Here is a 17231-nt window from a genome sequence, read left to right as displayed (position 1 = left end):
TCCCAAACCCCCTGCTTTGGTCAAATCCACATCTTGCTTTTATGAACGGACAGGAGGGGATATGTTAAAGCACATAATCTGGTCACAAGGATGCACACACACGAACACAGATGAATACACACATTTAATCTGCTTAAGCCAGCAAACTACTTCAGGATCATAGCTTAAAGTCAGTAATATCAATTCAATCACATTACACATCCAAATACGGATATTAAAACTGTATCTATTTCCTGAATATAAGAAATGAATAGTGAAGGGCTATTTGTGTACATTTAAAAGTTTGCAATTATTACTGATATGCAATGCTGCATTTAACACATTAGCACAGCCATTAGTTAATAACCACCTAATTATAATTGGTTAACAGTCAAAAATAATTGCCAAAATTTGCCTCGCTACTTCCTGTGTGTGTTTTACTGAGTTATTCTGTATAGTTACAGTATGTTTATAACATTTCTTCTTTTTTATTGGAAACTGTGTGTGTGTGTGTGTTACACTCTCGTACTGGACTGTGTAAAAATTTAAATTGAACTGATCAAATGGGACAGAGATTTAACTGAAACATGTTTTTAATATCACAATATGAATTTTGCTGTATTGGTATTGTAGTCAGAACAAAAAGACAAATAAAGCACCTACACAAAATCCAAAGATCGGTGAGTTTTTATTTTATAGTTTATGGTTTAGCGTTTGGCCACAGACTACTTTCAGGAGTGACATACCAAGCTTACATGCTATCTTAAATCCCCTACAAGACACTTCATCCATTATCCGTATCCTCACTAAAAACTTCCTGAATGAGACAGGCAAACTCAAGCACTACAATATAATACACATATTATACATGTCCTGAGCTGATTTTATTTAATCAAACACTAATCCAACATTTTACTCAGCCAGTCCTTATTATTTAAGAATTCATTATTCAACACTGAGCCAAATCTGAGGCCCTGATTTACTAAGATCCTAAAAAACAAGCACTAATTCTGCGAGTGCAAAGAAATGCGCATGCAAAAATGGACTGTGTTACAGGTGATTTACATAAAAACAATACGAGTTACATCACATGCAAAGCAGTAGGAGGAAAAAACACAAATTAGGTTTTTGCGTGTGCTGTTTGTTCTCAGATGCTGTGGTGAGTTCTGACTTCTGAAGTGTTTAAGCTGAAACTAAACTTACCCCACACACAAAATTGTGTGATCAGTATTATGCTGATTATGGGCTGCTGAAAAACGGCTCAAAATACAATATTAATGCAAAATAAAAAGCCGTGTGTCAAATCTAATAAGAAATCATCTTTCCTGCGGTTATATGTCATCATTTTATTAAACCTTCTGACCATCTTCTGATCATTTGCACATTTTCTTTATGAGTGTTATCAAGTTTGCATGTTTTTTACACATAGTAAATCAGGACTTCAATGTTTTGCTGTGTGAGAAATTCACGTATGAAAATAAATTCTACCTGAAGATCTTTTTTGCGTTATTTTGTATTATTTAAAACTGTTGCGCTGCCATATACACTCACTGGCCATTTTATTAGGAATACGTGTACAGCTCATTCATGTAATTATCCAATCAGCCAATCATGTGGCACGAATGTAATGCAGAAACAGGCCAAGAGCTTCAGTTAATGTTCACATCAAACATCAAAATGGGGAAAAATGATGGCATGGCTTCTGGAGTGACGGGCTGGTTTGAGTATTTCAGAAACTGTTGATCTCTTGGGATTTTCACACACAACAGTCTCGAGGGTTTACAAAGAAAAACAAAAAAAAACAAAAAAAAAAAAAAAAATCATCCAGTGAGTGGCATTTATGCAGGTGGAAATGTCTTGTTGATGAAAGAGGTCACAGGAGAATGGCCAGACTGATTAGAGCTGACAGGAAGTCTACAGCAATTCAAATAAACACTCTTTACAATCATGGTGAGCAGAAAAGCATCTAAGAAAGCACAACATGCCAAACCTTCGGGCAGGTGTCGTTTAACAGCCAAAGACCCCACTGGGTTCCACTCCTGTCAGCCATTCGTGTTTTTCCAATATTTAAATGCCCAGTTTCAGTGAGCCTGTGCCCAAAACAATCTGAATATCATCAGTCAATTGTACTTCTCTGATGATCATGACAAATGTCAGACATATTTTTGGACTAAGTGGAGCTCTGTTCTCAGTACTTAAGAATTCCCTCAAATATATTAAAATGCATGAGAGGTCAGTGGTCTGGAGTCTAGTTCTGAAATAGATCTTATTCAACGAGGAAGTACAATCAGCTTTGAATTTTCACACACATGACTTTGTGTTGGATTTTCACACAACACAAAAAGCCATTTCTCAAAAGATTGTTGGAAGTGTGAAGCTGAAGCGTGTCCCAAATCCATACCCTACGCACTATTTAGTGAAAGACCATTTTGTGAAAAATAGTCATGCTTATAGTCATGGTGGATGATAAGCGGATGTAGCTCCTGGTGTGAAAAAGCCTATTATTGATTTGATTCTTCCATTAAAGTAATTCGTAAATTAAAGAAACTAGCTAATGTTCTTGTATTATGCAGATATGAATCAATAGATTGATTTCTTCTGGTGACACTGTTATTTACAGACAACGGTAAATTGTCTGTGTTTATTTTCTGAAAACACAGCACGTCTCAAAATCAAGGCAACACAGCGGGTCTTTCAGCTACGATTTACCTGATAGTTCTACACCACTTGATTAGCTGTTGCTAGCGGTTAGCTCATCACATGATCTGCAATAAATGGATTGATATTACCTAAATTATAATAACAACTATTTAGTTGGATAACTAATTAAAAAAAACATGTAATCATGAATACTTAGGCAGAAGGGTGTTCTAATATTTTAAAAATTCAGCAAATTTGATAATTACATTCATTTGAAAATGATAAAATAATTTGAATTATGGACACTTAAAAGAAGTTTGCAGAAATTGTAACATTCAGCATGAGTTAGCTTGGCACAACATTAAAACCTTTACAAGTGAGGACTCCAGTCGCCATAAATTATGTCCTGTTTTTGCAATTTCCAAGCTATGTTTTAGACTTCTAATTTAAAGTGACAATAACAGTCTTTATACCAGGTGCAATCTGAATATGAATGCAGGAAAATGACATTTTGCAAGCTTGTGCAAGCTTGTCAAGGCCATGTTTACCAATCCATTCATCATCTATACCACAAAACAACCATTACCATGCAGGTTAGCCACCTTAACAGGGGTGTAAGTAACAAATATTCTTTAATAAGGCTGTGAAAAAAAGTGTGAATTAAATACTCAGTTGATCATTAGAATGCAATTCGATGATCTATAATTTTGTTGTCGTTTTTGTTACTTCTGGGTTATTTTCTCATTCAAGCAAGCATTTTGGTCTGCTTCATTTTTCATTTGGGGTGGAATCATCTTTTACTTGTACAGTCTGCTTTAAAACAAGTTCACTGGCCTTAATCTACAAATTTAGAAAGCCTTTCAGCTGAGACTGTTATCACTAGATTTACACTATTAACAGCAGTTATGTGATCCTAATTAACATTAACGTTAGCCTATAATATGCTACCACAATCTAATAACAATGATTTTGGTTTTATATTCTATAAAGATATGAAGAGCTGAAGACTTAATTCACTTTAATAATTTAATAAAAGAAACACATAATGCTAAATTAACATCATCTAAATATTGAATAGGTTTCTTTCTCTCTCTCTCTCTCTTTCTCTCTCTCTCTCTCTCTCTCTCTCTCACTCTCTCTCTTTTTCCACCCACAGTTTCTGGAAAAAAACATAGTGTGTAACAAGAAGAGTGGACGAATCACCATGGCAACACTGTAGCGTCCATGCACAAACACTGTCTCTCTCTTTCACACACACACACAAACACACACACTCCTTCCGGTGTCCTGAACTGAATTCAACACCCGGTATTCAAAGATTAAACACGGTGAAGGAAAGGTCACATTGCCTGCCAACACTGTGTGTATGTGTGTGTGTGTGTAATTGCCCAATCAAGCCTCACCTACTTCCATTTTACTTTACCGTCAATAGAATAGCACAGAATGGCACTTGGATTTCCAGCTGATTGATCCAAATCACAAAATAAACAAACCCATATGGTCACACACACACACACCAACGCACACACTTCAGCACTGTGGTGGAAATGAAAAGTTACTTAGACCTAAGCTTCAGCTACCTCAGTGGTTGCTATGACAAATTTAAAAGCACATACTGAACAAAACAAATTCAGGTCCTTATTATCCCTGTATGTCATTTTCATCAAATAAAACCTCAAAAAACGATTTGCTTAGTTTGTGTGATTACTAAGTGCTAGTGCAGGTGTCACAGGCTCACTGCGCTATTCATAGAGATCTAAGAATTTTTAATGGGTTTGCTGCTGAGGAATATTTTTGTACAGTAATGCACGCTCAGCATAGTATCACTGTCCAAGACCACCACAGTCTCTGAAACCAACTAACGCACACACACACACACACGCACTCACACACATGCCTGCTTTCTTTCAGTACCCTACCATTTCTGTTTAAATGGCTGGCAAATTTAAATGAATTTTTAGGTTACAGTAACACAAAGGAACAACATTTTTTCCCTTTAACATGATGTCTGTTTACTTACAAAGCTGAAATTCAAATATGACTCCTATTAATAACCAGTTTATTTAGCTCTCAATCCCATTCTGTTTAAGACAGACATATTTTCTGCACTACAAGGTGTGTCTTTTGCATTCAGGCAGGTGAATTACCATTAGAATTTTAGCATTGGCCCAGTTGTATTTTGCAGATTTATTAGTGTGTTAACAGCCAGGTGTGCTACTTCAGCAGTTACAGAAAGGTTACAGAAAGGTTAGAGAAAGGAACACTACTTAAGCTTGGCACTTCACCTACAATCAAATGATTATGTTCCCAGTGATTATGAGAAGACTTGTGGTATTAATTATTGATTTCAGAAGACTAATGATTTCATCAGAGCATAATTTTAGTTGGACAGAATTTGTTTCTTAGTAATTTACCAATACATGTAATGAAAATGCTGATGTTCCCAATGGATCTGTCTCACTTCTACCGCCACTGTGCCTTTACATCATCCACGTAATATACAGTAACTTGACAAATACACAAGTTCCATTTAAAGGCACCAAATCAGAAATGAAATTTTGGGTCAATATTTATTTTCTGAAAATGCACAAAAATGATTCAATCTAAAAAATGTTAATTCAACTAATTCAAGGTAATATCTTGGTGTTATCTCCTTTCCAATAACATTTTACTCCCTATCATGTCTTTGAAGCTTTAGAGAGTGTAATGACACTGTAAACATACCGAATGACATATATCATTATGACAATATATCCATTAGTGACCTGCTTTACTCGTATTGATTACGGCATCAGAATCACAAACATGATTTCCAGGTTCAGTGTGTCACTTGAGATCTGATGTAAGATTTTTTTAACAGGGTGAGAATCAGAGAGAGCATTGTTTCTACATTGTTCTGATAAAGTACTGAAGGCTAGCAAGCAGAGATCATCTTACCAAGTCTGCTTTAACAATATTCTAGCAGCTTCTCTCACTGAATAACTGAATGCTCACAGCCACTGCACTGTTATATGACATTTAATGCTGTCCTCTTTCAGAGGCACTGAAAACCATCATATTGACTTGGATGATTAGTAGAGCACACTTACAGTGTTACACACCTACAGTATATACAAGATTGCTAATAATCATTCCTAGCAGGCAGAGAGAAAAAAAATAGACAATAGAATTTTACCACAGACACCCTAGCACATGTCAGTGGACATCTTTTCATTTCATTTTCAGATGTACACCATGCAATAAGATTTTAAAATTTTAGTGAGCAATATTTTAGTGTAAAATTTTAGTGTGAGCTCCTCCATTTTTTACTGACCAAAGATACCATAGTCCTGCCCTTTTTTTTGTTAGCTCACAAGAATTTACGAATTTATGAATTCGCAGGTCTTAGATAAAGTGAGTACAATGCGAAGGTAAGCACTAAAAGAATCAAATGCAAGTCCTGTGTCCTTTCCCGTTCAGTGAACTGGTGTTTCTGCCAAATGTTATTTGCGTTTCAGTGAACTGGTGTTTCTGCCAAATGTTATTTGTTTTGTGTTATTTGAGATGAACCTACCGACATATGAATCGGGAATGATTTGCGAATGATTTGCGCTGGTGTTTTAAACTCTCGGATTTTAACAAACACCCCCGGAATCCCTGCTCCTCCCCCACATCTTACACGTTCTTGGGGCTCGAGGAATTTGTGAGGTGTTCTTTCTTTCTGTCATGGTACATGGAGAATATTTTGAGTTCTTTAATATGAAATTAAATTCATTGTCATTATCATTGTGTGTTTAACTTAGCTAAAGTTAGACGAGTATACATACTGTATATTTAACATCAGTTAACTGTATTTATTGTTAGGATTGCTGCCGAAAGAAAGAAGGAATACAAATGAATACATTAATATAAACCTGTGATTTCCCTTGCAGGCAAAACTTTCAGAGCTATTGATATAGAAAATTAATCAACCTTCTGACCTATCAGAATCAAGAATTCCACAGTGCTGATATATATATATATATATATATATATATATATATATACATATATATGTATCTATCTATCTATCTATATATATATATATATATATACATATATATATATATATATATATATATATATATATATATATATGTATATATATATATATATATATATATATATATATATATATATATATGTCATAATTGTAAAAAATACAATATAAAACTGTATTATTAAACATTTATTACAAATCTATATTTATCTATACATTAGAAAAAAATTTAATATACTTGGATTTACACATACACACACACACGCACACACACACACACACACAGGCTAAATCAATAGTGATGAAGTGGTGTTTCACTGTGTACTGGGTTGTGTATTTCTGTCCAGTGGTGATAAGCTGCCTTGCCTTATTTAGTCAGCCGGGGAGTGAGGAGTGTGCTGACACACCACTGCATTTTAAACACACACACACACACACACACACACCACAGAAGAGAAGGCAGGGGCTCCATGCTTATTAAACATACTCTTTGAGTGCCACACGTCCTCTACATAAACTTTATTTTTTTTTCCATCCAAACATTTCTTAATTCTGAAGCTCGTTTCAGAGAAGAAAACAATGAACGGTGTTATGTTCCAATCTACTACTGTTCTGTTAAATGTCCTGAACAGAAGCAACAAGATGATGTCATGAAAACAGCGTCAGCCAAACACACAGTCATGGAGAGTCTGAAACACACACTCATTACATCACCATTTATCACAGCCATGGGCTTCTTATACTGCTTACTTTCACGCTACATAATGTTGCATTAAAGAGCAAAGAACCTAGAATGCAGTAAAAACACCAAAACAAAATAAGGCCAGTGGAAACTAGAGAGCAAGGAAACTAGGGAAACTAGGAAATTGGAACAAATGGAAATAAGGGAATAGCAGAAACTAGGTAACACCTGCGACTAGAGACGGTTGAAACTAGAGAACATTAACTACAGTTCTTATCAGAAGAGGACATGTGCGAGGGTACGAGGGAACTGAAGAGCTCTCAAGAATGAACAAAGCTTTATTAGCATTCTCTAATACTAATCTAATACTGTATTGTCTTCTCTCTTATTTTTACACTTACCATATATTATCATGTATTATATTACCAGGAAGAGAGAACACTCACATTAAAATGCTCCACTTTCCACCATATACACAAATAATGAACAAAAAAATGAACAAATAGTTATTACTAATAATATCTTTTGTTAACTGCTATTCAATACATTTATATATACAACAGATTTCACAGGTAAGATGAATGAATGAATGGATGAATGAATGAATGAATGAATGCACAGTTAAGTAAATGTTAATCGTCGCACTGTGTTAAAGTGGACTGGAGTTGTCTGGATATCTACACTAAAGCTGTCTGTGTATCAGAGTGATAGTGTTACATGGTAAACAAGTATGCATGTCCTTCATGGCCTTACACACACTTGCTAACCTTTCATGCGAATAATTTCAACAGAAGACAACTGTAGGATATAATGAGGATAATAATCTGGCCACTCTGTGAATTTTAGCATTACTGTAAATTTGTTGGTTTCATTAAAATACTGCTTTTTCTCCTTGCTACCATCATTTAGATTTGTACTCCTAAATTCTCACATGAACTGAACTAATTTGAACTTTGATCCTGTTTTGAGTGTGAGGCTTAGCATAAATCATCTCGGCTCTCGAGGACTGAAATCTGTGACCTTGTATTTCTCTACACAAAATATCCCCAGTTCATTTCTTCCTAAAATTGTCACTGAGCTGTGTAAGATCTGCAGATCTGAAGTCATTACAGTGACTGCAAACCATTCTTCTCTTATTCCTGGAATATTCATAAAATTATTCCCGAGATCATTTTAAGCGAAAGGTGTGCTGTGGATTTTGTTTGTAAACTGAAAGAATTTCGATTAAAGTATAAAACTTTCTCCCTGAAATACACTGACAGAATGTTGGTCAGTTTGAATTCCAACTGCCAGTCAGGGATCAGAAATGGAAAAACAAAATTAATCGGGTTTGCATCAAACCAACATTTCTTGCGTTCTAACCCCAATATAGTGGTCCTAAATCTGTTAAAAAAAAATTAATAATAATAATAATAATAATGATGATGATGATGATGATGATGATGATTATTATTATTGTTGTTTCTTTTACACAGACCTAAGATAATAAACCTGTAAGCTTGTAATTGCTTATATGGCTTAAAATAGCATTTATCAAATGGCATCCAGTTTATTTTCCCAAGTTAAAAAACAAACCTTCACTTCCTCTTTTTCTTGTGTTAATATTTAAAACAATTATAGCTTCTCTTTGGTTTGTTGAATTGGACACAAAAAATGCACTCATGCCTCACTGCAATGCCTCACACCATTTATTTTAATTAACAAATCAACAATAATTTGTGGGTTTTATTTGCTTGTTTGAGAATTCAACTATAAAATTAGCTAGTTACACTGAATGCCCATCCCTAGTCAGGGTGAAGTAGCTAAGCTGTTTTTCTCCCATCCTCATGAATGCATGCTCGGTAATCAGCCAAATACATACTTAATACATAATGCATTTTTATGTTAAGAAAATGTTTATAGTAATTTTAATGGTTTCTTCTTCCATGAACTGAACGTTATCCATGAGCCTTGTAATGCTATAGCCTGTGCTGCACTGCACGTGTGAAACAATACACTAAACGAAATCACGTGAGATGTGATGGTGAGAAAAAGCAAAAACTATTTGTCCAAAAACATCTGGGAATTTGGAGGGAAGACATAACTAATAAGCTAGTGGGCTACTCGGAGTGAAAAATAAAACTACTATCCTGTGACAGAGACTTTAAAGAGAGTAGCATTCTGTTCCACTAAAAAAGTTAATTATGTTTGAATTGTGTTTTTGGTCCTAGGGAAATATTGTTCAGTTCAGCTTTGTGCTTCTTTTCCTTAAAATGGTTTGGAGGCCCGCTGCCTACTGATGATGTCATAACGTTAGACGTTAGAGCAGCTGACCAATCAGCAGCTTCACTTGCACTTACTCTGCAAGAGCTGAGAGAGACTCTGATTACTGCTGTCTTTAAAAAAAAAAAAAAAAAATTATCCTTTTATTTTTAAGTTTTTATTTTAATCTTTTTCTACTCTCTTTTTTTGTACCCCTAGCTTGTTTTCTTTCTTCATTTCACCTTCTTCATTTTTTGTGTTTCAGTTTAGTTCTTTCTTTCCTTGTAACCTTCAGGGACAATGGTAAATTTATATACTGTGTGTATATATATATATATATATATATATATATATATATATATATATATATATATATATAGATAGTGTTAATAGCCCACATGTCATTATATTATACTAAGAGATTATATTTTAACTGAGTTCCTAGTTTATTAGTTATTATATTGGTATACCTAATAAAATGGGAATGTATATGACTAGTAAACATTACCTATATAAAGTTTTCCCAATAAATGTAGATTATGTCATGAACAGAAAGCAGTAAGCAGGTGTGAAGTCTCAAATTAGCATTTATAATGTCATAAAATACGTTTTATTATATCTATTTAGAGAAGTTGCAGAATTTAACCAATGCAGTACATTTCATTTATTATTTTTAAATTTAATTTATTTTCCTGTAATTGTGTGTGGACAAAACTTCATAAATAAGCTTTTGTTATATTATATTAGCTTAAAAGTTTATAGTGAATTTAATGCTGAGGTATTTATATACATGACAAAATCCCACAGAGATCTAACATGAACATGAGTTGTGCTGTAAATGAACACATTTAAGATGTAGTACAATGGCTTTACTCTAATTTCATTATCCCCGTAATGACCCCTGTGTGTGTGTGTGTGTGTGTGTGTGCGCGCGTGATAGGGAGTGTATCCACACTCCCAGGAGGACCAAATGCCAAGCTGTGTGTGGTTAACCTATCTCAGGTCACACACACACTCATACACACACACAAACACACACACGCGCACAGCTGGTACAGTGTGTTTGCACATACTGTTCTATAGCTATATTATAAAATCATTCTTTCTTGCAACACATAATTTAATGTGGTGTAAAGTACTGTGAGCGAGTTGGCCACTTCATTTGCTGTGTGTGTGTGCGTGTGTGTGTGTGTATATACATGCTAACTAGGATGGCTTATTCATATCGACTGGCTGATCTCACACACACCCACACACTCACACACACACACCCACCCACCCCCTCAAACACGCACACACACACACACACCCCTACACATGTTAATGAAGTCAATAACCCGGAGCTGAGAAGTTGTGTTCAGCAAATTTCAGCTTCCTTTAATCAATGTTCATTACTCTCGTCTAATAAATCACTAATCAATAAAATATTAACTTCTGCCTCATTTCTTGTATTCATGTTTATCGCACTTTATCATGTTCTAATATGACATCATGTTTCAGAATTTATTCCAATTCAGATGCTAATAGAAAATGCAAATTTTATAACAGTTACAAAAGGTACAACAGTTGTAAAGACCAAAATGTCCAAAGTCCGTTTGAAATTTCATTCAAGTCCAAACTGGTATGATTATGCCATATAAAAAAAAAAGCAATAGTATTCCATTTGCTATTGCATTTACATTTTCTCCCTGTCAACTGAGATAGCACTGTCAGTCAAACTTAAATGCAAAAAATATGCACATAACTATTCTTAGGGAGAGTTGGCAAGGAGGACATTTCAATTGAAACCGGTTTCTTCTTATTACGGGTTGAAGGGATTCTTGACCTGCTCATAGAGCAACAATATTAGTCAAACTTTATTGACTTGTTTCAAGTTATTCACAAGCTTAGGGTGGGTGCTAGTTTAGCTTAATAACAGTGCACATTGGAGTTGTACAATATTGGGCTATAACTATAACAGACATTTTTTTAGGGACAACCTTTGAATGCATCAGCAACTTGCCTCCCTTTGGTGCTAAAGGGAGAAAATGCAAATGAGATTGCAAGGGTATTTTATTTTTGGCAAAGTTGGAGTGTGAGGAAAGTGAAATGCAATAGCAAATGGATGGAATGCTAATACTTTTTTCAATATAGCAGAATAACACCAGACACCAGTTACGATACTGACAAAAAATGTGAAATGGACATTGCGTTTGCATTTTAATTTTAGCCGTTGTACATTGTTGAGCACTAAAATGCAAATGCAAATATATGTTTTTGCAAGTGAATTTCAATTATGCCTCATAAGAGAACTGCAATGGCAAATACCTGTTTGAATTAGCATTTTATCTGATTAGCATCTGAATTTGAATAAAGTCTGGAAAATGCTGCCATATTTTTAGTTACAAACCAAAAAAAAAGGTCATTTGTATAGTACGAAAGTAAAATGAGTAGTTAGGATAGCATAAAATATAATATACTAACATGTTATATAATATATAGAAAAGTTGAAGTAGTATAATATGATGCGTATAGATTAATTAGTAGTATAGGCCTAATGTACAGCATATTCAAATAATAATAATATACAGTGCAGTATGAAGTTTAGCATATAATACTATATTCAAGTATATTCAAGTTGATATAATACATAATTTTGTATATCATACTAAACGTATAGTGCAGTAGTTTGTGTCATTTAAAATATTCTAAATGTATAGTATAGTACAGTAAATGTACACTATAGTATTATACTTAGTACTACAAGTTATAGCATAGTACATTAAGTAAGCAATTCTAATGGCATAAAGTATAGGACAATGTACAGTACTACTTATTACAGTGTAAAGATATATTATAGTAAAGGTAGATATACTTTATCAATTAGGTTGACATAAAGAATGGCATAATTTAGCGGCAATTAATATCATATAGAGCACAGTATACTAAAAGGATTGTATACAATAATACTAAAAGTATAATATGTAGTTAGAAGAGTATAAAGTTCAGTATAGTATAGTAAGTTTAGTATAGTATACTAAAAGTATAACATACAGTGATACAAAGGAAAGTTGTTAGTATATTTCTAGTATAATGTCATATTATATACTGTATATGTATATAGTACTATAACATAGTTTAAGGTATAAGGTAGTAAATGCATATTACACTATAGTTACACTATACACTATAAGTACAGTATAAGCTATAACACACATATACTACACATAGTGTATGATCAGTATGCAGTGCACCCATGAAATGTTCTTCAAATATTAATCAAATACTGGGATACTATAACTTGCTATATCAGCACAGTTTTGCCTGAGTGTAGCACTCAAAGAAACCTCAATATTAATGGGCTAATCATGTATTCTGATTTCTAAACTTCCTGAGCTGATTCAGTAATTTGAATATAGCTGTGAGACTTTTCTGTTTTATCTTTAGAGATCTGACTGACTCTATTTACAGAGTGCAGTGCATAAGAAACTGATACACGGAGGGATCAGGTGGCGAAAAGCGTACAAAAACAAGTGTGTACCGCATGTTAGCTTGTGCTGCTTGTGCTGTGTGTTTAAGGTTTCACGTTTAAGCAATATTCTTCCCTGAAACCCCCAAATCCGTTCAAAATAATCACTTATTCAGTGTTTACCGAATGCTTTCATCTGGGTGGAATAGAACTTCTGCATTCCTAATACTAAAATGATAATTAGATTACTAAATATCATTAACTGTACACATAAAAAAATAAAAGATGCTGTAGTGCAGTAATATTCAAGCTTGGTATAGTTATGCCATTAATCGGGCAGCGCATAGGCTCTGCATAACCACAGCATAATAAAACCACATTGTCTATAAAATGAGTCAGAAATATCCTTTGCCACATGAATACTAACCTCTTATTATGTTTGCTTGTATTATGTCACTGCATGTGTGAGTTTTCAAATGTGTTCAGTCTGCTTTGATCGAAAGGTCACTTTAGGCCTTGAATATAAAATGCTACTCTAATGCAGCGACTGGTTTTGGAAGGGATACAATAAACATACGTACAATAAGGGAAACTCCCACAATTCTCTGCGGACAAATAATGAGAGACCAAACTCATCAAAGTATTGGCTATAAAACATGGGAAAGCAAAATGCTTTTATGTCTATTCGTTTGGCAGATGCTTTTATCCAAAGTCCAAACTGAGTTGTGTGGTTAATATATAAATAACAAAACCACTACTTATAATAAAGATAATAATAATAATAATAATAGGATTTTGGTTTTGCTTTGCAGTGGTTTCTCTGGCAGTCCTGCAATTTTTTATGTAGTTATAGACAGGTTTCAGCCACTACCTGAATGTCCACTATTACACAACAGCTACCAATCTGAGAAGGTGAAGGCTAATGTGCTGCCTCACGTAAAGTCACCTCATCTGCTCAAACCGCCGCTCAGGCAGCCATATGGCAGCTGAACAAGTTCAGACGAGGGTGCTGACTGCCCTGTTCTTTATTATCGAACATCAGGGGTGTCCAACCGTATCCAGACAGGGCAAGTGTGAGCGCAGGTTTTGTTTCCAACTAAGCAGAACCACACCTGATAGTCTATTGAAAGTGAAGCTCGACTAATTAAACAGGTGGAATCAGGTGTGGCACCTGCTTGATTGGAATGAAAATCTGAACTCACACTGGCCTTTTTACGGATATAATTTGACACCTCCACCTTATGTTCACACTAGCAAATGAAAGCAACAGGCAACTATTAATTTTCTATGTACGTGCACATCATGGAGCCATGATTTTTGACACAAGTGATATTTGAATTAATGCTAGGGCTAGGTGCAATGTTTCTCAGTTCCCTACTCACAACTTTAGTTCCTACCTGCCACTAGCTCATATTTACTGTTTGCATGTGATATCTGTAAATGATTATAGAGAGAGTCCAGGGAAAAATAAAGCTTATAAAGAAGGAGCAGGTGGTCATTTGTGCCTCTGGTGAGTGTACATAGCTAGTACAGTTAGCTTGCTTGGCTAATCTGCCAGTGAAGCTAGTACCAATGCTAGGACATACAGTAACGTAAATAAAACAACACTGATTAGTGCATTATTACATTTGTGTTTAACAAGACTAGCAGTCGCCTCACACACATAAGAGACTACAAGTGACACAAACGGCTTGTTGCTTGCTAGTGTGAATATAGCGTTTGTTATCAGACACCTGAGATTGGCTAGCCTAACTGTGACTGACGGGAAGCTAGTAAGGTTGGTCTTCCCATGCTGACAGCAGTATAATTACATTCTCGCTAACTCCATGACAGTGACATCACTGAGATGTGAATTCACAATCTCCCAAAGAACTCAGTGACTTGGTAGTTGCTAGGTTTGAACTCTCAACCTTTCAGTCCCTAAAGCAGAACCCCAAGTGCAGAGCCAGTCAGAACACTCCTCTAACATCTCTTCTTATATTAGTAAAGGATGACAGAGTCTTGTGTAAGAAACATTGTGAAAAAATGTCATTATTTCTGCAGCCAGGTTTTTATGGTACCCTCAGGAGGCCACCTACCTTGACAGGGCGATTTCCACTTTGGTTCTGGCGACATTGGCTGCTCTCCTCGCTCCCTCCACTGCACTGTCTACTTTCTCTTTGGTTTTGGGATTTTTGAGTGGAATGAGCTGCTTCTTTATCCCTCGGACCAGTGTGTTATTTTTGTACTTCCCTTCTTCCCGGGTTCCGTCCTGAAAAACGGTGCAGCCGTATCCGTGCCGCTTGTTGTTCAACCACTCCCCTTCGTATTTGGTGCCATCAGAGCGTTCGCTCACTCCAATGCCGCTTCGCTTGTCGTTTTTCCACTCGCCTGCATAGGACTCAGTGACTGTGGCGTCCATTTTGTCCTCGGTGTCAACATTGTCCTCAATGTCCGTCTTGTCCTCGTCCTCGGCGTCGCTCGAGCTGATTCGGCTCATGGCGGAACTGCGTGTTGAGCTGCGCTTGCTTGAAATCGAACTTTTCGATTCGGACTTCCGGAGCTGACGAAGGCTTCCGAACAGTGATCCACGCCGGACCAAAGGACGTTTTTTCTTCTCACCATGGACATTTAAGACAAAGCCACCTCGTGTGTTGGCTGGCACATTAGAGGCCTCATCCTGCAGCAGCACAGCACCGTTGCTCTGCATGCTTCGTAGGGATGATAGAGAAGTTCGCAAAGGGGAGCGAATGGTCATGGCCATGCCGTACGGGACGCTCTGTCTCACGCCGTAACCATGACGCATCCCACCCATCCACTGACCCTGATATGTACCTACAAAACAAGAACGTGTTTTCATGGCTCATGATGATTATGACAATATTGTATAAAATGAATCTTATGAGCGTCTCATTTTGGATTCATTCATTCATTCACTCATTATTCATGCATTCATTTTGGGCTTTACATATCACTTTATGGGTTAACAAATGACCATTTTGCATGTTTGATGCCTCGGAGTCACAGTTTCAGCCCAACCCTCTCAGCTTTCTTGATCTCTCTACTTGTCACTGTTCACTTAGCTCTCTGGAAGCATTCACTTGTTCCCACCCCCTCAAATCTGTGCATTTTGGCAGCGTAATCAATTATTCATAGCTGTAATTGCAGAAATGCTGTTAGTGTGTAAATTGCAATTTGTAATTGCAACATGACAGTAAAAATGAAAAGTAGTTTTTGTAACTGTAAAAATGGTTCCACTAGCAAAACCTTGCTATAATCACAGTTACAGATTTACGAATCTGATTACTTAATCTGATAATGTTACAATCTCATCTGAATTACAATTATGTATAATTACTTTTAACATGAAAATAACACCCTAATAATAATTTGCTACCATATAGGGATAATTTACTCAAAAACTAAACAAAACTCTTTATGACTTCACACTGGAGCTTATCTTGCTGTGTGTATTATTTGCCTTCCAACTCTCTATTCACCTTATTCTGGTAAACTTTTGCATTTTTACAATATTTACCTATTCTTTTTTTGTACTTATGCTCTTCGAATTGCATATAAATATTTGCTCACCAGTTTTTTAAAACTTAACATTCAGTCTAGCCTAACTTATAGTGCTAACTCACTCACTGACTTAATTTTGTAAAAAAAACTTTCTAATCTAATTCTAAGTCTAATGTTAGCATTACCCATACCATATAGGTTTGATTTACTTGTTTTATGTGTGCAATATTTAACAATAACTAACAGTTTCAATCAAGCAGACTTTACTTGAAATTATATGAAGTTACATTTACTAAAAACAACCAACCAGCCAAACAAACAAACAAACGAACAAATGCAAACAACATTTTTTTAAAAAATTATATTTTACTCATTATTTTCTTCTGTGTAAATCAGTTCCCATCTCATGTCTTGAAGCTTTTTATTTACATATTTACTCAGGTACAGAAATGACACTGGGCCAATATCAGCCAATTCACTAGACCAACACTGGGTGCCAACATTGGCCCAATGCAATTTTGTCCATTTTGTCCATTGGCTCAATGTAATATTGTCCATTGGGCCAATGTTGGGCCACCAGGGCTGACTTTCAGCCACCTTGCCAACGTTGGTACAACTTGTACAAGAAGGACTCAAAATAGGCATTGGGCCAAAGGATCAACTTTGCTACCTGTTTAATTCCATCCATCCATTCTCTATACTACTTATCCTACACAAGGTCT

The 17231-nt window shown here is 35.5% G+C and overlaps 1 protein-coding gene across 2 annotated transcripts in view; it reads right to left on the bottom strand.

Annotated features, from left to right (window-relative positions):
• The window catches only part of jph1a (junctophilin 1a), a 35349-nt gene that overhangs the window by 17221 nt on the left and 897 nt on the right, over positions 1–17231 (bottom strand). For both annotated transcript variants that reach the window (XM_026938139.3, XM_053227990.1), the window contains exon 2: positions 15087–15822. In XM_026938139.3, coding sequence (XP_026793940.3) covers positions 15087–15822 — 736 coding nt within the window. The remainder of the gene's footprint in view (positions 1–15086; positions 15823–17231) is intronic.

The sequence above is a fragment of the Pangasianodon hypophthalmus genome, chromosome 22 (assembly GCF_027358585.1).
Source record: "Pangasianodon hypophthalmus isolate fPanHyp1 chromosome 22, fPanHyp1.pri, whole genome shotgun sequence".
Classification (NCBI taxonomy): domain Eukaryota; kingdom Metazoa; phylum Chordata; class Actinopteri; order Siluriformes; family Pangasiidae; genus Pangasianodon; species Pangasianodon hypophthalmus.
Note: the sequence above shows the minus strand (reverse complement) of the source record. Positions and strands in the feature narration are given on the sequence as shown.